The following is a 20,872-nucleotide window of genomic DNA, read 5'->3' on the forward strand; positions in this document are numbered from 1 at the left end:
GAATCTTCTCCATGGTGCTCTGCTTCTGGTTTGGTCCTTGATTAATTAATGGCTTGACACTGTGAAACTAAGAATTTTCCCAACAGCATCATATTCAGGGAAGAGCAATTATAAACTAGGGATTGAAACCACTAAATGTACTATGCATACACAGTTGGACTCTTTCTTATTCCACTGAACTAAATTAGTGATTAATAACATTTTCACCAAAAAGCTGAGCAAATCCAGGAATAATAGTAAACCAAATATATTACATAGTCAGATGTGGGTTTCAAAAGGACAGGGGTCAAAGCTGCTGAGGCCTCGTGTAGTTAGATAACTACCCAGATAGCTCAGCTCTTCTTTCCAGCCAGCTGAGACATCCCCAGCCTTATCAGAGTTATACCCCTGACCTTAGCTGCTGAGCATTAGAACAGTTCCCTTCTGACATAACAGCTTTTGGCTGGAAGTTCATCAAGTCAACATTTATTTTTAATAACCAGATTACCAACAGGTGTTGGATGTGTCCCCCCTCCCCATTCCCTGTTGCTGACTCCCTACCCTGGGGCTCTGGTATTTGTTGACTAATGAGAGTGCCTGTAGCCAGTTCCCAGAACAGACCCTGTCCATGGCTCAGCATTTTTACTGGGAAGAGAAGAGGCAACACCCTGCACTAGCTGAGTGATAACTGGCTGTTTCAGCCAGTTTTTCAAGTAAGTTGCTACACTACAATTGAAGTGCTACAGGCAGAAAGGGTATCTGAAACAGCAGAGCCCTTGCCAGAAGTGGTCAGTGCTTCCTACAAGATCTTCCTGCAAAACATTAAGGTTTTTTCCCACACTTGGGCACTTCTCTTTGCTGCTCTGGGGGCTCCTCTGGTGTCTTTACCAGAAGCACGTCAGGTCTGCCGCCACCATTCCTATGTGAGGACAGTCCCTGGACAAGTCAGGAAGCTGCGGACTGGGTCTGTGAGCAGCGTTAGAACCCCAGTGCCAACTGACACCATCGTGAAGGAGGAATGGTGACAAACAAGATTTTTTTGTCCTCTTTATGTTTCTTCCTGGAAAAAATCAACTTACTCAAACACATAAAACTAACTTTAGTTTCTTTGAAGGTGACTTCCTCACTCAGCCAATTCACTGAATATAGGTAGCATGCAATTTTCCAGATGGCCATTAATGTTCAAGCATAGGAAAACACAGTTTGATTATTGCATTCTAACTGCTCTATTGCACAAGTATGTTATGAAAGATAAAGTTATGTAAATATCATAGTGGATTTCAATATTTCCTATTTAACTGTTTACTGTAAGCATGTACAATGTCCCAAAAATTCATTTATGTAGAAAAGATGTGAGCCAGCATAACATAGTTTTAACATCCTTTTGCTTCTTTACAATAAAACAGATGATGATCTTTAATTTTTCCTTTACTAACATAAAACCTTCCACTTTGACTCACAGTCCTTATGCTGAGAGACAATTCGGAGAGTTTTATTTTACAAACAGTGAACACAGGCCTGGATTCTTTTGTCATTGTTTGGCTGCTGTACTTACAGAATTTAATTTTGGTAGATCAGAGCATTCTCCTTTCTAAACACACTTTATAGGTTCAGTAGTGAAATATCCTCAACCACGTATCCTAGTCCACCACCTGATCCCAACAACCTGCGTTGGGGGCTCACAGAATTACTGTCGTCACAATGACTGGCCAGCCCATGATAGAAGTGATAGTCTACCCTTGGACAAGCTCAGTGCATTTGGTAGTCTTAGTGCTGGCTCCAGGGGACCATAACAAAAATAGAGGGAATTAAAGAATCTCTTTGTTTGCAATTCAAATAAATACAACAAGGGCAAAGGAGACACAAAACCCGAACTCTGCTCTTAAGACTGCAAGATGATAAAAAGGAATCTGACAGGATAGCGTGTGGGAAAGCAGGGATTATCACTGCTTGGGTCATTACTGCTTGAATCTAAGGGCTTGTCTGCAGTTTTACTAGCATAGCTGGGCTGCCACGTATCTGCTGGCACAAGTATGCCATGGGAACACTCTGATACTGGAAAAAAGAACATTGTTCCCAGTTTAGTTTATATTGCTTCAGAAGCAGTTTAAGATAAAGGAAAAAGATGTCACTCATCCCAAGAACATCTGAGAAGATGTTTAGCAGCATAATTATAGTGATTTGAATTCATGCATCGTTATACACCTATGTAATTTTCCTGTAGATTGCACTGGAAATCTTGAAACAATTTAGTGGCAGTCATTTCATCAATGTTACAAGTAAACTGGTTAGTGAGACAGATCTTTGCTGTATCACAAAACATGGATTATTGGAATTTCCCATATGAATAGACTGCTCCGGATTAACAGAAGTTTGTTAGAAAACCACTGGAAAAAACAGAGCTCCTAATACCGTTATGCTGAGCAGCAGCGCAACGAGACGGTGAGGTGGCAAAGGGCTACTCTAAGCTATTAGTGGTAAAGACGCTTTTTCCAGGATCTAGCTGTAAGTGCACAGGTGATTTGCAAATGGAGCCCAAAAGTCTCACAAACAGTCAGCAGCAAAGCAGATCCCCTGGAGAAAGTCAGATGCAAACTGGTCAGTTCTTAAACAAAGGATGAATTTTTAGAGATTTTCTGAAGATTTTCCCTAAAATTCCCAAAAAGCTGCAGTTATTAGGGAAGGTGGAAGTCACTCCTGGAGGAACTGGAATTGTAGGAAATGAACCCAAAACATCCCAGTGGGGCTGTTCTATGGCCTGAAGCGGGAGGTGTTCCAGCCCAAGAGATGTGCGAGCTCAGCCTGAGAGCTGCAGGAGGAGAAGTTAGCGATGTACCTTTGGTGTGAGCGTGACTAGCAAAGACTACGCTTCTGGGGATGGCTCTTGCTCTGTTTGGAGAGGGAAGGCAAAGCATGGGAGAGGAAATTGCTGTAATGCAGAACAGCAGTATGAAATACTGTTGTGGAAAGCTTGGTGTGCAAGCTAAAGGAGTGCCCTGACGGGGGACGGAGGGCCCAGCTGGGGTAAGGAACATGGCATCTGATGTTACCTCATACCATGTGCAGGGCAGGGCTACGTTTCTGCGTGGAGCCTCGCCATTACTCTCAAGTTCTCACACATACCGTGGTGCATAGCAACTCATCTGCTGGGCCATCTGCTGAGCTGCCTGCGTACTCGAATTAGGACTGCAACTTTTCATTCCTACGTGCAGCCTTTCAAATTTTACACCCTCCCATTTGAAAACTTTCTCCTCCTGCTTGATCGATTACATCACCCATCCTCACCAGCTGGGACTGACTGCTACAATAGTAGGTGTTTAGCAGGCTTCACACTGTCTCTCACCCTTCAGATTAATAACCTCACCTAGGGGAGAAGCATCATGTGCACTTGCCTTTCATTCTGTCTGTTGCCCCATCAAATGGGATCATCATTTCAAAGATGGTACGGGAATTGCCCAGCCAGCGGACAGCAGTTAGCATCTGCTTTTGTATTATGTATTTCTAGGTCCTCAGCATGCTGCTGGCTGTGAGTCATGCAAATCTTATGCCAGGCAAAGCAAAAATGGCTGCACCATGCATAGATTTGATTTCTCAAATAGAAAGTGAGATTTTTCAGTGACAGTTTACTCTTTTTAAGAAGTTACCAATTTCTCTGCAACTCTGCTTTTATTTTTCACCATAATTCTATCTGGCTGTAATCTCTTTGAGTGGAAAGTTTTGTGCAAAGGACGTTACACAAAATAAAGTGAAATTGTGCATTTTAACATATTTTTATCCATTCATTGTCTCCAGTTTCCAATTACATGCTGGTAAATGTTGCAGTTTCCTTACCACATACCACCTCTCCCAGTTGCACTGGAGCTACCAGGAGCTCTGATAATGGCAGATCTGGAGTTTTCCATCGGGAGGCAAAATCCTCCTGTCTGCTTTTCTCTTCCCATTCCCTCGTTGCTGAGGACCATGGCTCTGTGCTTGATCTGCATGCAGCCAATTGATACAGAAGCTGAAAAGCCTGAAGCTCAACTGTGATATTCAAGTTCAGTGTTCAATGAAGATGACATATCATCAGTCATAAGGAACTGTTGTTAGCAGTAAGGAATATGTAGTGGAAACAGCTCAGACTATTTAAATGTTCCCTATAAATATGGTCATAATAGGTTGGAATTTGAGACTGCATTTCTTTGGCTTCTGGTTTGTCCTTAAGCTCCAATATTGCTAGAGAACATGAGGTGCCATTTCTATTTCAGGATATTTTTTTCTGATGAGTCTAAGTACTTTATATCTGAAATCTTTTCAGAGAGGACAAAGAGATGTTCCAAGCAGATTTGTGCAAACTGATAAACGCAAGTGAAAGCTTCAGATCTAACCTTCCAGTTTGACTGCGCACCTGCCCAATTCCAGCAGCTTATTAAAGCCAATGTTTACTTGGCCTTTCTGTCCATTATGGATGCATTTTATTTTGGAAGGTAAAAGTTTCCTGCTTGATGGTAGACTCAGTTGTGCTACATCACCATACTTACTTGCTGCTATTGCTGTGTAGGGTCATATGCCTCTTCTTCTCTGTCCCAGCAATGAACCATGAAGACCCTGCCCTAAACTGGCACCGTAAACTAGATCTGGAGTGATTCTGCATGACCATGTTTCCACTCAGAGCAGGTACCTTGACTGCAGCAACCCTAGGTACAAGTCAGAAGTGGCCAGCTACCCTGCAAAAAAATGATCCTAGGCCTTATGACCATTAATAGTACAAGGTCTTGTATCTGAGTGCTTTCCTCTGCTCCTTATCTTTTATTCCTACACATAGACAGCACATAAAACAGTTACTTTCTTAAAAAAACCCCAATCTCTGAACTGAAACCTACAACGATATGCTCATATAGAGATCCCAGTTCCATTTCCAAATCCAGTAAACCCGAGGAACGAGTCAAACTGAAACCTGCCTGTGGGTGCACAGTAAGTTCTGAGCATATGAGAATTAGGGCCACCACTGCTGAAATCTTCACATAGCTCAGGTTGCTCAACTACATGCAAATCATTTGCTTGGAAATGTTCCTGAGACTTATCACTGGGGTGCATCTCTATGACTATCCCTCTCCATCAGTGTATTCTGGAAAGGACTGCACAGCTACCACTTCGCGCAAGCTTGCTCTGGCTCTTCACCTCCCAAACTTGTGTTGCCCGATCTCGAATGGCAAGTTTCACTAAAGCATCTCTGAACCCACGACAAGGTAAGTGCCATGGTGAGGGGAGTCCTTAAGGATTTAAAGCAGCAGTGTAAAGATATTTAGTCTTCACCTAGCTAACTATAGCTTATCTGAAACCTGGTCACGTCTGCCATCTTCTGCCTCGACATAATTTCATTCAGTTTTAACAATCAAGCTGTTCGCCCCAACAAAGAGCACTGGCAAACATCATTGCAGCCCTCTTGGAATACTCTAATGGGTAAACAGCTTTAATTTACCAGCCAGCAAAGCAAGTTTACTTACAAAGTTTAGAAGATCATTTCGAGCACAAAGGACCTGGAAATACAATGAAAGACAAATAGGTCCTTTAGGAGGATAACATAACAGAACTGCAGAGGGTGTAATTCATCCTCCTTTCCATTTAGCAATGCTGCTGCTGATGGTTAAAACTGGGAAATTTGCTGAGCATGGGCAACAAAGCCCTGGAAAGGACAGGCTGTAGGTTGCACTTCTCCCGGCTGGAGATTTCTGTGTAGAGAATGCCTGGTAAAATCTTATTCACACTGAAGACAGATAAATCATAATAATTGCTCTTTAGAGTCTGAGATAAATGCAGTCTCTGGCAAGGGTAAAGGATTTGACAGAGCCCAAACGAGGGTTTGAACTCCGTAGGGGACAAGAAAGCCTCTAACATCCTCTCCTTCAGTCTGAGGCTGAATGCTGGTTGTGCTAGAAAACAAGAAATGTCTCCAATCACAGCAGCAGCGAACTCCTAATGTAAGTAAATAAACAACCCTTATGGATCCTAAACTACTTGTTCATTTTCTGACACAGAACCTCAGACATTCTGCGGACATATCTCAAGGTCTAAGGCACTAGGGGTTGGCTTGTGGCTGAAAATTAGGAAAGTTTCTTATTAAACCAGCTATTCACATCCCTCGTGTTAGGAAACACTCCTAGCCATTCAAATTCCAGCCCTCCGTTCAAGGAGTGTTAACAGATAAAATGAAAATTTAAAACCCCCTGCAATTTAGGAACAAGAATAAATGTACTTATCAGCACTGGCTCTTGTTGTACCCTCTAATTTAATCCTCCTCTGTAAATTTTATGGTAAATGCGGGATTTTCTGGAATGCCTCAGATCCAAAGGTCTCTTGGGTAGGGGGCACATTTACATTGTTTCTTTGTAGGAAAGTAACAGATTTGTGGAACTACAAAAATACCACAAAGAAATCTCTAATGGGATTGCATGCACTGAACTGGTTTAGGTTATGGCTGTGGGCTTCTTCCCTAATTCACAAAGAAATTAGATGCCTCATATTATTGTCACATTAATAATGTGTTGAATTAACTCGCACACGAGCGAGCTTGGTCCGTGTTTCTGTGTCCGACCTCCTGCTAGCGGGAAGGTCTGACAGCTCACAGCTGCTCTGCTGCGGGCTCAGGGCTGCCGACGCTCCCGCGAGAGCAGCGGGGCCAAGGGCAAGGCAGGACCAGAGCATCGGGGCGCTGCGCACGCCCGCAGTGACACCCGCAAGGGGCTGGGAGCGGGCTGAGGAGCTTTGTGGCTAGCGGAACGCAGCCCAGAGCATCCAGCATCTGAGATAACATTTTGGACATGAGGTCAAAGGCCGCTGTCTGCCAGCAACAAGGCTGCAGTGCTCGTTCCCAGGATATGGGTTGCTTCTGCTCCAACTGACATGGATGGAGGGAGGACTGGGCTCTATTTTTCACGTCAGTGGCTTGCAGTTCCCACCATTTACTGAATCAGCCGCTGGAGTTTAAACGAGAGCTTGTTGTGCCCAGGTCTGTACATGAGCAGCATATGCAGAGAGCAGAGGAGGGTAAAAATGACCCTGCTGTACAAACGAGGCACTCATGCATGTTCACAAGCCAGGTTTACAAAGATGTTTAGGCAGCAAGCAGGTACCTAGGACTCATTGCACAAGAGCCTAACCATGTTTTTGTACATCTGTAACCTGCCAGGCTGTCCCAAAAAGGATAATGGACTCAAATTTCCAGTTTCTGGCTTTACAGGAGCACATTTTCTCAAAGCTTGCTCCCTCTGTTAGATTCTCCTTTCTGAGCACACCTTTGCAGAGTGAATTTTCATCAGTTCTCCATGCCCTGTGATACCTGGAAGTAGCTATTCAGTTCACAAGTGTCTGAGGTGCCACAGTTTTACCAGTTTCCTTTGCAAATTTGATCTTGCAAAAAACAAAGCAGAAAGACTTAGTGGAACTCCAGAGGCGTAAATTTTTAGTACTCTCACATGTCCAGAAATTCTGTTGTAATTTCATTCTAAGTAGTCTGGGGTTAATGAGAGCAAAGAGAATGATAGGAAGGAAAGAAATAATTATATATTCTCTTTTTTCTCAACATGTCCCAAACATCACCTCTGACCTGGCTTTCTATTTCTGGCATGGACTAAACTCCCACTATTTATTTAGCAGCCTACACACCATCACAGTAACATAGCAACAGTACTTTCAGTTGTGAATTTCAAAAAAAAGAAAAAAAATAACATATTTTTCATAAGAAAACTGTTAAAGCACTGCAATCTAGTAACACATCAATAAATGCTTCTATTTTTCCCTTTACAAGCCAGTATTATTAGGTTTCCAGTCTGCAAACCCAATGCAGAGGGATGCACAGGGGAACCAAAGCAGTGTCACCAACACAAAGCCTGTTCTTCCTATGCCAATCAGACTGTCCCCTAACCTTTTTGTTTGTTTATCTTAATGATGTTTCAGCTTGAATATTTCTCAGGCTCAGCACAGACTAAAGCAGGAGCTTGGGGGAGGATACTGAAATAATAATGTGATTTATCTGGCATTTTCCCCTCACTTTTCAAAAACAGTTCACCGTTATTTTATAATCCATAGCTCAAGGGTGATACAATGCTCAGAGTTATCTGTCAAAAAGGAACATTTTGAAAAGCACAAAGTGAAGTTGAAGTAACAGTCCCATTTTCATCTGACAGTCCAAATCCCACTGTTTTACAGGGAAAGTTAGACAGTGAAGACCTGTAAAAACAGCCCTAGAGTCAGAGGAGTACCCAGTGAAAACATTTTGCAAACCCTATTTCAGTGGGAGCAGAGCGCCTGAGTATCTCAAAAAAGCAATTCCCTGAGCTACTTAAGTGCTTCTTATTTTTAAACCTAAGGCCTCAGTGAGAACTCTTAGGATGGGTTCAGAATGTTGAACTTCTCTTAAGCTTGCAAAGCTTCCACTGTAAATATTAGTAAACAATACAGATGTAGTAGCTGGAATAGCAGTGAGCCCTTCATGAGAAGCAGTGTATGGCTTCTCATGAAACTGTTTCTCCACTGCTACTGTAAACTCAGCTGGCATCTCTTCAGATGCTTTTTCTCATCTCATAGCGTTCTGATCAGCACACAGCCACCTCTGAATGCCGGTGGCTTTTCTGTGGAATTGGCAACAAACAGATCTTGGAAGTGCAGCTTTACAGCAGGCATACACATTCAGCTTTCCTAGCACTTATAAACTTCTGTAAACTTAGTGGTTTCACTGCACAGTTTGTAAAGTCTGCAAGTAAAACATAGTTCACGCTTGTTCCGAACTATTGGCTTCTCCTTGGCACGACCAGTTCATGTCAGCTTAAAAAAATGGCTTCACAACTGTAAAATCCTTGAACTTCTACAAACAGTTTGCAAGTCTGGTATGTGAAAACAGATTGTTCAGAAACTATGCACTCTGCTGAGATTACAACAGTTGCAAATTTAGAAAGGGTCCCTTTATGGCCATTATTCTGTCCAACAGAAATATGAATACATAACCCACAGTCCCTGAGACTTGGGAGTCACAGGATGAATAATATTTGTCACTAACAAGGCTCACAGAAACTATCGTCTTTTAAAAAGCACTGTCAAAAAACGAGTCAAAAAGCTTCAGATGACAATCTAAGTTCCATTTAAATTAACACCTTCATTTAAGTAATTTAAAATTCATAATAATGACATTTTATTGCCTTTCTGTAAAATGCTTTATGGGAAAGTATGTCCAGTAACTGAAATGAGCTGTTCAAGGCTTTTGTGGAAAGCTACAAAGCAGTTTTGACTGCAGGGGTCAGGTGGGGTTTCTGGCATCAGAAGGGAAGAGAATAACAAAATCTCTAAGAACAGTTGTCTCATTCTAACAATTACAAAGCTACAAATGAGTTAGCCTCAGAAGGGGAGTATTTTTCTGCCATGAAGAGCAGATTTTAAACCTTAGTTTTGCATGGCTATATGTTTGTTGGTTTTTTGTTGTTTTTTCTGATGCAACACAAACAGAAACAAGTCAAGGATATTACTGTAAAGCAGAAAGAAAAAGTTGAAGTATTGCATTTTATTCAACAGTTAAATGAGAGAGTAAAATCTATTTTCTCTGGCTGGATGTAATGTTTTGACATGCAAATTTCATTTCAAAGATGGCATTTTTTCCTTGTCTTATCACATTACTAATTCATTTCCAACTCAAATGAAAAGGACAGGAAAGCAAATAAAACAACTTGTTTCTCTGCTGAGTAACATTATAGGAGTAAACTTGTCCCTTTCCCTAAAAACCTATCAAATTGGCGTAATACATGTTCATAGCATTTTAATGCATTATTGGTAGAAGCAATGTGTTTGTCCATATTATAGTTTTCATGCTACAACAAAGAGTACAGCAAAGTACTACTTGTAATGCTTTTTCCTCTAAGACATGTTTGATTGCATCACTGGTTTAATTACCACTCAACTTAACATTTCCTTCTCTATTTCAAACTAGCACTTTTTTTTAAGTCTCTATTTTTGAATGCAAAGACCTGATAACTTGCGGTTTCTGTTTTGAATAGAAACCAATAGCTGGACATTCCTGTGCACTGAAAATATGTCATCAAAGATTAAACTTGGGCTTCAGGGCTATTATGGCTCCACCCAAATAAATAGTCCAAGGGAAATTATTCTGCTTAACATTCTGATACACAGGTTGCCAAGAACAGCAGTGTTTTTTAGAAATTATTTTTTTCTTAGAAGTCAGCCTATCTCATTAAACATTGCATTTAAACTACCAAAACATGGTGAAAATGGCAGAAAATGGTCTAGAATAAACATCGCACTTAACCTACCAAAACAAGGTTAAGTGGTGGGAAATGGTCTGATTTGTACTTGGCTAATTGCAAATGTTTAATTCCAGTGATGGAAACTCCTCCCTAAAAAAAATTTTCTGCTGTTATCTTTACCAGTGAGATCAATTTGTTCAGAATTTCACAGAGAAGGGAACATGTAGTCTGCAGCACAGGAACTTCTGTATGAAAGTCTTCATTTTCTCAAAATCGAGTTCTTCCTTAATATCCAAACAGATAGAATATGCGCTGTATTTTAAAATTAAGTAACAGCAGAAAAAATGTAGGTACAAAACTGACAACTAGAACCAGCTAAAAGACTCTGTCGACTTTCTCCATCACACGGGACTCCTATTCCACCCAGCCTATAAACTAGAGTTACAAAACTTGCACAAACTGGTTAAATAAATTCAGTTATTTCAAAGAGAGTTCAGGATGTTGATTCCAGCAGGGTATGAAAGGCAGGGACAAAGCTCAAGAGGTGATGCTTTGTAGGAAGCATTTGGAAATAAATAGACTCATGGACAAAAATTAAGTTCAGATTTCTTTTTGACAGTTATTTTTTGGAAACATCCCCCAAATCCCAAACCAGCGGAAGTACTTGACCTCACACAACACTTGGGGATTTCTTTTAGGGGAGGGTGGCACTGTCCTCTGCTGACACCAGCCCAACACTAGATCAGAGGGCAGATGCTCTGCATCCCACCCACCCTTAGCAGTGCTGTCGGACTCTTGTTCCTATTACTTGAGAAAACTCTTCCACTTTACTTTTTCTTCTTAGTGGCCAGTAACTTCCCGTTTGTTCTCCTGATAAATACCAGAACTTCAGCTAAAAATGGAGAAGTCTAGATTCTCTTAGCTTGTAAAACCATAGAAATGGTGTGCTGGGGTCGAGTTCTGGCAGATCCCCCCAACAGTCAGAGACATCCGTCTGCAGCTACTTGCTGCTGTGCCCCTCTGGCAGCACTTACTGCCCCTCGCACAGACACAGCAGGAACGCACACTGCTTTACTGGATTTTTGCATCTGGTACATTAATTTACACCTCAATTTGTCTTCCCAGACCAGACACTCCAAGAACTGTGGTAAGAAGTGCAAGGCTAAAACTTCTAACACTGAGTCCATTTTGGACTCTTGTTCTAGAGATGCTGACAAGGAATTTTGATTTTCAATAACGTTTGAAGAAACCAGTCACTCAAGTAAAGTGGGAAACTTGTCTTTTTTTGAGCAAGTGGTCTTCCCTCATCAATTTGTATAGTACTGAAGATTAAAAATAGCTCCTCAGCTGGGGTACAGCTGTGCAGCATTCACTTAAATGGAGCTGCACTGACTCACAACAAGCAAGCATCTGTATATAGCCCTTTACTATTGCAAACCACGTAACTTAACACTAACAGTAAGTAAATAATGGCGTGGTGTTCACTGGAAGCAGCGGGCAGGCTGCCTAACTACCACTGCTGCTCCTCACAGGTGTGACAAGCTACAGGACAGGGATTTGAGGATAGGTTAAAATGAACTAGCCTGTTAAAAATCCCATCTCCTTCTCCTTACCAGCACATGAACATTGTGTCTTCTCGATGGCACTAGCCTCTTATTTCATTAGGCATCCTCTGTGCCTTCTTCCATGTCTTTTTTCCCCTCATAGTGACTTTTTGCACTGGTTGTAGTAATTCCCTTTTTTTCTAGGCCATGAAACCATTCTCCCCGCTCTCCAATAAACAGAAAATAAATATTACCAGTCAGCGAGCAGATATATTTCCATATGAAAAGTATCAAAAAGCTGGCTGTTCAAGGCTGATGTTACAGAATTGGGATACATGAACACCACCACCCTGAGTCTTCTGAATTTCTAAATTTTTTTTAACAAACGTAAACACTTTTTTCCTTTGTGGCTCTGAATGCCTAATCTAAATCTCTGGTTGGATACATTCAGCAGTAATATAAGGCACTGTGAAACCCATCACACCTGAAGCAGATTTTCCCATGACATCTCATTTCCTACAGAGGCTGGTACTCATGATCCACTAATATCAATACCAAAAATCTCCTGTGGGGCCAGGTTTTCCTCCTGCGGGGCTGAGTGTCAAGCTGTGCCTGATGCTTAGCATTTTTTGTCTAGAGCATAATGGACTTCACCTCCACCACCACCACTTCCTAGTATTTGGTAGCAGCTTCTGCCTCTCTTGCCTCTGCCCCACACCCAGCTCCCCCAGAGCTTCAGGGGTTCCCCGGCACTCCTCAGGCCCACGCAGCCCCGACCGGTCGGTGAGAAAAGCTGGAACCAAGTGGGGGAATGAGAGCAGCACAGCTTTCAGGTCATACTTAGGGGACAAAGAACTGCAACACACACCAAATGCTCTCCCAGGAGACTCCTTGCCCAACTGCCTCTTTAGATAGGCTGACGTGGTGGATTCATGGTTCAAGTAGCAGACAGAGGCAAAAGCACTGTACGTGCTATTAAACCATATTAGAGTATTTGCTTGCTGAAGTGAAGCTCCCTGTGCTTTCTAATGAATTCTCTGCATTTAGCATTAAGCTCTCTGTTTTTACAGAAAGTTACGCTTGGGTAATTAATCTCATGTTCGTTTCCTGCACATGTAAGAGAGCAGCCTTTGTTAGGGAATGATAAGACACTTCTAAGAATAGTGCTACTAAGAGCATCAGCTTTGTGAGACATTGCAGGAAAAATATAGACTCTTAACACCTGCTTTTCACCTTTCAAAGTTTTGAAAATAACGTTCTGCTTACCTAGAGCCCAATTTTGAATTGTTTATGCATAGAATAATTGCTTGCATTGGCAAACAAGCATAAATAAAGGCATACTTTGGTCTTTAGGCTCCAATCTTGTAAAAATCTATTTGTTTAATTTTACAAACACTAAATATGCTCAGTGGCTTCAGTGGGGCTATCTGCAGTTCCCAGTCTCACAACCTGAGTTCATCACTTGTCTGGTCTCTTAATTACAGATTCCACTGAAATTTATTGGATTTTCTTAGTGATTGTAATAGATTGAGAATTAGGAATTTATCAGTGTGTCAAACAAGAGACCCTCAGGCCCGACCTTACAAAGGCCGGATGCTGAACTCAGGAAAATGTAAACTGGGAGACAACCCCGTGAGCGTGAGCGCAACAGTCACTCCAGTGTAAGAGAGGTCCCATGAGCGGCAGCCCCAGCCTGCGTTTGAGGCTCCCTGGAAGCTTCAGCTCAGACCATGGGTATTGCCGGCTGAACACAAAGGGTGGTGTAAAGCTTGGGGATTTATGTATGTTGTCAGTTCAGAACCAGAGCCAACACCATTCTCCTGTAAGCGGTTGACACTTGACACCTACTGAAGTCAGTTTAAACAGTCATTGTTTTAAAGCTTGTGTTGTTTTTAAGCAGTCACTGTGGTTCAGCCTGAGCTATCCTACCACCCCAGTGCAAGATGCACAAGCTACCATGCTGGTGAAACTATATAAAAAGTGGAGAAATAATAGTTTACAGCGAGTAAGAGACAATGTCCATTGGGTTTGTAGCATCCAGTCATATGAGAAAGGACATTAATCTTTGCTGTACTTGCAGTACATTTCTTCCTGCTTTATTATGGACAAAGGAGTAGTTTATTCTTCTAACCAGAAAACAAAGCCTAATCTGCAGAGATCTGGCTAATCTAGTGGTTGATGTTTGAAGAATAACATAGACCCCATTTCCCTAGGTTTTGTAGTGCAAAATCTGAGCAGAGCAGACTGCAACTAGTCTCGTGAGCTGATCAGAGCCCCTGTTGTGACTATTATCTTGACTGTATAATGGGGGCTTTCAAATCCCAGCTTTATCACATTCTGTTTTCTCTACTTTGCCCTTTTATGAATATTGAGTCATCAAAAATAGCTTCACTGACAGAGTTACTAATGATACCAGCTGGGTGAATCAGTGGCTCTTACATTGTCTAGTGCCTGCTGTACAGTGCTATTAGTACACTCGTTACAAAATGTAACAAAAACTAGATAACCATATTTTATTTGCAGCTCCCTTGAGACACATCATAGTGGTTATTTTAGAATTGGAAAATGCTAACTGAACAAAGCAAATATTCAGCCATTTCAATGCAATACTGTGATCTAAAAGAAGAAACTCTGGCTTAGAATAAAAGTAAATTCTAACATCAGTAAATTATCCTTTCTCCTAGTTTTCAGTGCAGAGAAAAAATACACTACCAAACGATATCTACCACATTCTTCACGAGACAGTTATTCCTCATATTACTCTAAAAAGCCAACATCAGCAGTCCAGAAAAAATGCTGATAAACAGAAGTGAATACGACAAATGATGTAAGCTGTGTATATGGTTTGGGAGTGTGATACACACATACGGTGGCATCCTTCTAGTCCAGTGCAGTGCTCTGGGGTAAGTTAGAAGTGCATGACTCAAATGAGTGTTACCGATTCCAAAAGTGTAACAACAGTAACAACATGCCTGATGAAGAACCATCACAAATGAGTATGCAAAATGGCCCACGGTGGGCTTACATTTTTAATGGTGTCCCAAGCAATTTTTTAAGGCTCCTTTATTTCCACGCGGAGTGCCTTCCTCACAGCCCTGCAATAATAGTTTCCTATGTTTGCAACACTCCCCCCCCCCTTTTTTTTTTCTTTTTTTTTTTTTTTTTTTTCAGAAAAACAGGCAGGCAGATACAGAACGAAACAAGGGGCCCCCTTTACACATAATGCGGTTGCAGCTCTCCATGCATACAGTGCTCGCTTCTTCTCACCAGCTCCCTTCACCTTTCAGCTATCAGGAACTTCACAGCATGGCATCTTCCAGCACCTCTTTATCACGGACAAAAAGTAAAGCTTTCTGCTAGCAACTGCATCTGGCATACTAAATCGGTAAATAAAACTATTGCAGATGTTGCCTTTAGCAAGTGCTATAGAAATTACTGAGCATCTTAACAAAGCAGAGCCTCAGAATGTAAACTATTAGTTTTTTCAGGAGGTTCTTGTCCTTCCCTGGAAAAGTGACATCTGAAATTCTGTTACAACAATTCTGTTAGTTACGGCAACATTAACTGAAACCGAAATGTGGTTTTTAACCTAAGATCTGTTGCATAACAACTGAAGTATTATAATCTTACGAGCCGGGAAAGGTTAATTCTAAAGGGCACAAGAATATCGGTGGAAACTAAAATACTCCGTAAAAGCGCACGGACTTGTAAACCTTTTTGTTTTGGTCCAAGGCGAAGCCGAACCAGGCGAGACATTTCAAAGGAAGAGTAAGACACCGAGCACATGCCGAAATCCCTTTAGCCAGGAAAAAATATCAGCAGAGCCTCTGCACTTACGTATCTCTTGAGTTTCTTCTCGGGGGGTGATTTAATGAGCCATCCAGTGCAAACGACGTCCCCTGAGCTCATCTTCCCCCCCGGCGCGGAGCGGCGACGCGGGAGCCAGGGTGCGGGCTGCGTGTGCGTGTGCGCTTGTGTGTGTGTGCGCGCGCTTGTGTGTGCGTGTGTGCGTGCGTGTGTGTGTGTGTGTGTGTGTATTGTTCCCAGCCAATTTGAAACCAGCAGTAATCAGCTTCCTTCAGCTGTGCTCTGATACTGCTCCAGCCCGAGGAGGAAGTCATGACATTGATCACTGACACGGCCAGCCCTCCCTCCGCCGCAAACACAATGCAACACACCGAGCACGTGATGGGCGGCCGGGGCTCGCCGCCACGCAGCCGGCGGCTGCGACACCCCCCGCCACCGCCACCGCCAGCGCCAGCGGGCGGCTCCCGCGCCGGCCCCGCCGCCCGCCCCGGCGATGCTGACAGCCCCTGCCCGGGGGAGCGGGGGGGGGGGGGGGGGGGCGAGCGCCGCGGCGGGGCTGTGGGAGCTCCGGCAGCAGCGGTGGCCGCGGTGGCCCCCGCGCAGCGCTGGCTCGGGCGGGGCCGCGGGCGGGGCCGGCCCCGCCGCCCGGGGAAGGGCCGTGGCCCGGCGGTGGCGGCGCGGGCGGAGGGCTGGGCGCCGCTCCGCGCCTCTGCGCTGCTCTGCGCGCACCCGAACGCCGCTTCAGCTCCCACCGCCCGCCCGGGCCGCCGCTTCCAAACTTCGTCAGTTTGCGGATCCGAAGGTTTTTCAGCGGCGTTCGGTCCCCTGTATGAATTTACTACGAATAAACTTGATTTTTCTGGTCACACCGTTGCAGATTTTTTAGAAACTGACTTTTTCAGAAGTGACTTCAGCGAGACGGGTTGCCATTCCACGGTCACAACTGACAAGATACGACCGCAGAGCGCATAGCGTTGCCGGTACCCTTGGAGTTAGTGCCTCTCCCCAGGATGGGAAACTCCCGGCGCTTCAAGGACAGGGCAGCTTGTGTTCATTTTTAAGAAGTTACTTATGGCTTAGATTTAAAGCGGGCGCAGTGACTCTTCACTGGTTTTTACTAGTCTGTAGTTTCTGAGGGGTCTCATATACCTCTGCCTCAGCACAGCACACGGTAGAGCCTGGCCCTGCAAGGTGTGGTTAGCGGTATATCAGGCCTGGGGGAGAGTTTAACGTTTCTACAGAATTTTTCACAGCTGCGCTGGAGCTCTTTGGCAGGGCAGGCTGACTACAGCTTGCAGTGTCACTGCTGAAATCTGACAAGCTGGAAACCATGCTTGTTTTTTTTCAAAATTTTAAGCAAAAATGTTGTGGCGATATGTATTTATTGTATTTAATATAATATGTACTATACATGGCGTATAATATATAAATATATGCCCTATGTACATTTACATAGCTGTACAAATAAATCTGTGTAAACTCATAGCATCCCTGTTGCTACTGCTTTACATTATCACCAGTCTTAAAAGAATCTTGCTATAAATGAAAACTGTCATGGATAAACTAGAAACACTTGATTTCAAATGTGCTCTGACTTCTCTAGATAGGTTTTTGTCTGAGAGTGACTTCCATGCAGCCTTGCAATATTATTTAATTCCCAGCGTGATGTTCTACTACTGCCTTCACTCAGCTCCATATATCTTTTATCCACAGTGATGTTTTAACAACTTCACATGTTTAATAGCAGGTTTGTGAACAAGGCTTTGTAATGCTCCTCCTTGGAGAGACGTATCCAGCCATGGAACTTATTTAGGGAAGGAGAGTCACACTTTCCTTCCACATGTGACTTGACTGTGTCACTCTGACAGATACGATAGCCCTAAAGACTTTAAAACTTCAGTCTGCCAGAACAAAGTGAATTGTGACATAATTCATGTATTATGCCTGCAGTGCCATAACAATACCCATCTTTTACCAGATCATTCTTCAGACAGATGGGGGTTCCCCTGTCAGGTTCCTCGTGCAGCTGCATAACCACTTGCAATGAGGCAGGAGAGGAGGTGGGGAGGGGGCAGGACAGGGTGGTGAGGAACCTGGACTGCCAAAGGGATCTAAACACTGAATACCAAACCACAGCCTTAAACAGAGCTCCGGCTCCGTCTTCTCTTGCGCTTGGTGGTAGTGCTGCCTAAATCACCAGTAGTCTCCATCTCTTACTCCACTTGTCGCTGCCCTTCCACTATCTCCTCCATTACACAGGGTATTTGTGTGGCTACATGATGAACTGAGTCAGAAAACTGTTTGGAAAAGAATGAGTCAAAAAAAGGAGGTGATTTTCCAGCTGGATCAGGACTAGTTTCCTATTCTGATAAACGCTGTGGCCTACTACACACTCAGACCTGGCCAACAGAGGGGGTGATACAGGGACAGTAATAAGAAATCAGTAGTTGCTTAAATTGGCACTTCTGCCCAAAAACCGCTTGCTGAGTGGTAGCCATGGTGACAGGGAGGGGTACAGTGATTCTGTTCCCTGCTAGATGTGTCACTCCTCTGTCAGACATCTCCTGTCCTCACTGCTGGAACAACTCAGCTGTTTGTGAAGCACCTGCTGAACTACTTGCATGTTGAAGCTCAGAATATTCAGAATAAATAAAATCTGTGCCAGTTTACTTATGGTGCCAGTAGCCTGAGGGGAAATACAGGAAGCCAGAAATCATAATTAAGCAGAGCATGTGGGGGTTAACATGTTTGTTATGAAAGCTGCTGTGCCTTCTTGGTATTTGTGCTCCAAATATTAAAAGAACAAATAAAGTTATTTTCTTTCCCTAATGATTTTAATTGTGCTGATAATGTGTCACTCACGCATGTGTCTGAAAATAGAAGGTTTAAAAATGAATGGTATCTAGCCCTGATGGAAGAAGGGGGATTTCACTTTTGTCCTGCTCCATGCACAGATTTTTCAACCACTTTCTAATTATAAAATTCTTTACTTAAATCCTTCATCATGATGGTGAATGACAGGGTCTTTGTTTTTAAAATCTTACAGTTGAAGACATATGTAGAGAGTGAGTTGAGGCTGGAAACAGAATGGAAAGTGAAGGGAACGAAGAGCAAAGCAAAATTGATTTTGGCTGATCATTTCTGTGAAACCCTTGGGGTGTTCTATTTTAGTTCCAGCTTTTGCATTTATCCATTAGTATTTAGTTTCGGACTTTAAATATCTTTTGTATATGCTGAAATCACTGGCAAAACCCAATTTAAAAAGTTTAAAAATAAAATATTTTCTTAGTATTACTGCATTGCCTAAAGGTTTGAAAGTGTAGAATTACATATATTTGCTTAACTTTATTTGTCTCACTTTTAAAGCTTTTATTTTATACATATCACATGGTTACCTTGAAAGAGATCAGATTTTGCTTGGTAACAATAACTTCAGCCAGTAGTACCAGCCTCCCCAAATCTGCTGTAGGCAGAGCTACAGGAATGTTCTCAAAAATGACTGACCATTGAAAAAACCCAAAACAAAATGACTTGCAGTTAGGATAAAATCCTCTTTCTTTCTACATGAGATCAAAGCCAGTGTTAGCAAATCTTCAGTCTGACAAGACAGAATTTTTTTCATGCTGTGACACTTCCTAGAATAAAGTCAAAAGCTGAGAAGCCTTCATGGATATGAACTGTAGACATGATTACAGAGGAAGTAAAACTAAATAAAATGTAAAACATAAAATTGATACCCCAGGAGGTAAAGTCATTCTCTGTTCTACACAAATCGTACAGGTCATTCATGTTCTGATGTGTCTCAATCAAATTTCAGGAATCTGTCTTTATTTGGAACATGCTAGAGTGTTTGTCCTTGTGGTGGGTTGACCTTGGATGGAGCCAGGTGCCCACCAAGCCACTCTCTCACTCCCGTCCTCAGCTGGACAGGGGAGAGAAGATACAGCAAAAGGCTCCTGGGTTGAGATAAGGACAGGGAGAGATCACCCAGCAGTTGCTGTCATGGGCAAACCAGACTTGACTTGGGGGAAATTAATTTAATTTATTACTAATCACATCAGAGCAGTATAATGAGAAATAAAACCAAATCTTAAGAACACCTTCCCCCCACCCTTCCCTTCTTCCCAGGCTCAACTTCACTTCCAATTTCTCTACCTCCTCCCCCCAAAATAGCGCAGGGTGATGGGAAATGGGGGTTGTGGTCAGTTCATCACATGCTGTCTCTGCCACTCCTTCCTCCTCACGGAGGACTCCTCACACCCTTCCCCTGCGTGGGGTCCCTCCCACGGGAGACAGTCCTCCAGGAACTGCTTCAATGTGAGTCCTTCTCACGGGCTGCAGTCCTTCAGGAACAGCCTGCTCCAGCGTGGGCTCCCTGTGGGGCCACAGCTCCTGCCAGGAGCCTGCTCCAGCACAGGCCTTCCACGGGGTCACAGCCCCCTTCGGGCACATCCCCCTGCTCTGCCATGGAGTCCCCCCGGGGCTGCAGGTGGGTGTCTGCTCCCCCGTGGAGCTCCCTGGGTGCAGGGCACAGCTGCCTCACCATGGGCTGCACCACGGGCTGCAGGGGAACCTCTGCTCTGGTGCCTGGAGCACCTCCTCCCCTCCTTCACTCACCTTGGGCTCTGCAGGGCTGTTTCTCTCACATATTCTCACTCCTCTCTCCCAGCTGCTGTTTCACAGCTGGTTTTCCCCCTTCTTAAATACATTACCCCAGAGTTGGTACCACCATCACTGATGGGGTCAGCCTTGGCCAGCGGCGGGTCCATCTTGCAGCCGGCTGGCATTGGCTCTGTCGGATACAGGGAAGCTTCTGGCAGCTTCTTACAGAAGCCACCCCTGCAGCACCCCCACTTCCAGAACCTTGCCATGCAAACCCAATGCAGTGCTCACCAGACTAACCTCATATGCACCGCTAGCAAAGATCGGAGTAAGCGTGATCAGTTTGACCCTGAATCTGTGTGCAATTCACATCAGCCAGATACCTAAGAGGAATTCTCTGCTTATCGTGAAAGTACTGGTCTACTCCTCTCCTTTCCTAACTTAGGCTACTGATGTTTCAGAGAAAAACAACACTTGACTACTAATAAACCAGAAGAGAACAAACTGGCTCATTGCATTTGATGGGAAATTCCTTCATGACCCTACGGGCAACTGATTTAAAGAAGTGTGTGTGCTATTTAAGCTTGCCCATTTCCATGTTGTAGAGCAACTGGTGGTATTATTATTAATATTGAGAGCAGTGAAAGTACTTGCTCCCCTGGAGGCAGAAAAATAATTGGGATGAGAGGATGGGAAGAATCGGGAGGATTT

The 20,872-nt window shown here is 43.4% G+C and overlaps 1 protein-coding gene across 2 annotated transcripts in view; it reads right to left on the reverse strand.

Annotated features, from left to right (window-relative positions):
* Positions 1 to 15,819, reverse strand: part of GAB3 (GRB2 associated binding protein 3) — a 68,565-nt gene extending 52,746 nt beyond the window's left edge. Inside the window, exon 1 of one of the 2 annotated variants that reach the window (XM_074882952.1) lies at positions 15,590 to 15,819. In XM_074882952.1, the coding sequence (XP_074739053.1) occupies positions 15,590 to 15,661 (72 nt within the window). In that variant the 5' untranslated portion in view covers positions 15,662 to 15,819. The remainder of the gene's footprint in view (positions 1 to 15,589) is intronic. The other variant, XM_074882951.1, reaches the window with a different exon arrangement.
* Positions 15,820 to 20,872: the final 5,053 nt, after the last annotated feature.

The sequence above is a fragment of the Strix uralensis genome, chromosome 13 (genome assembly GCF_047716275.1).
Source record: "Strix uralensis isolate ZFMK-TIS-50842 chromosome 13, bStrUra1, whole genome shotgun sequence".
Lineage (NCBI taxonomy): Eukaryota > Metazoa > Chordata > Aves > Strigiformes > Strigidae > Strix > Strix uralensis.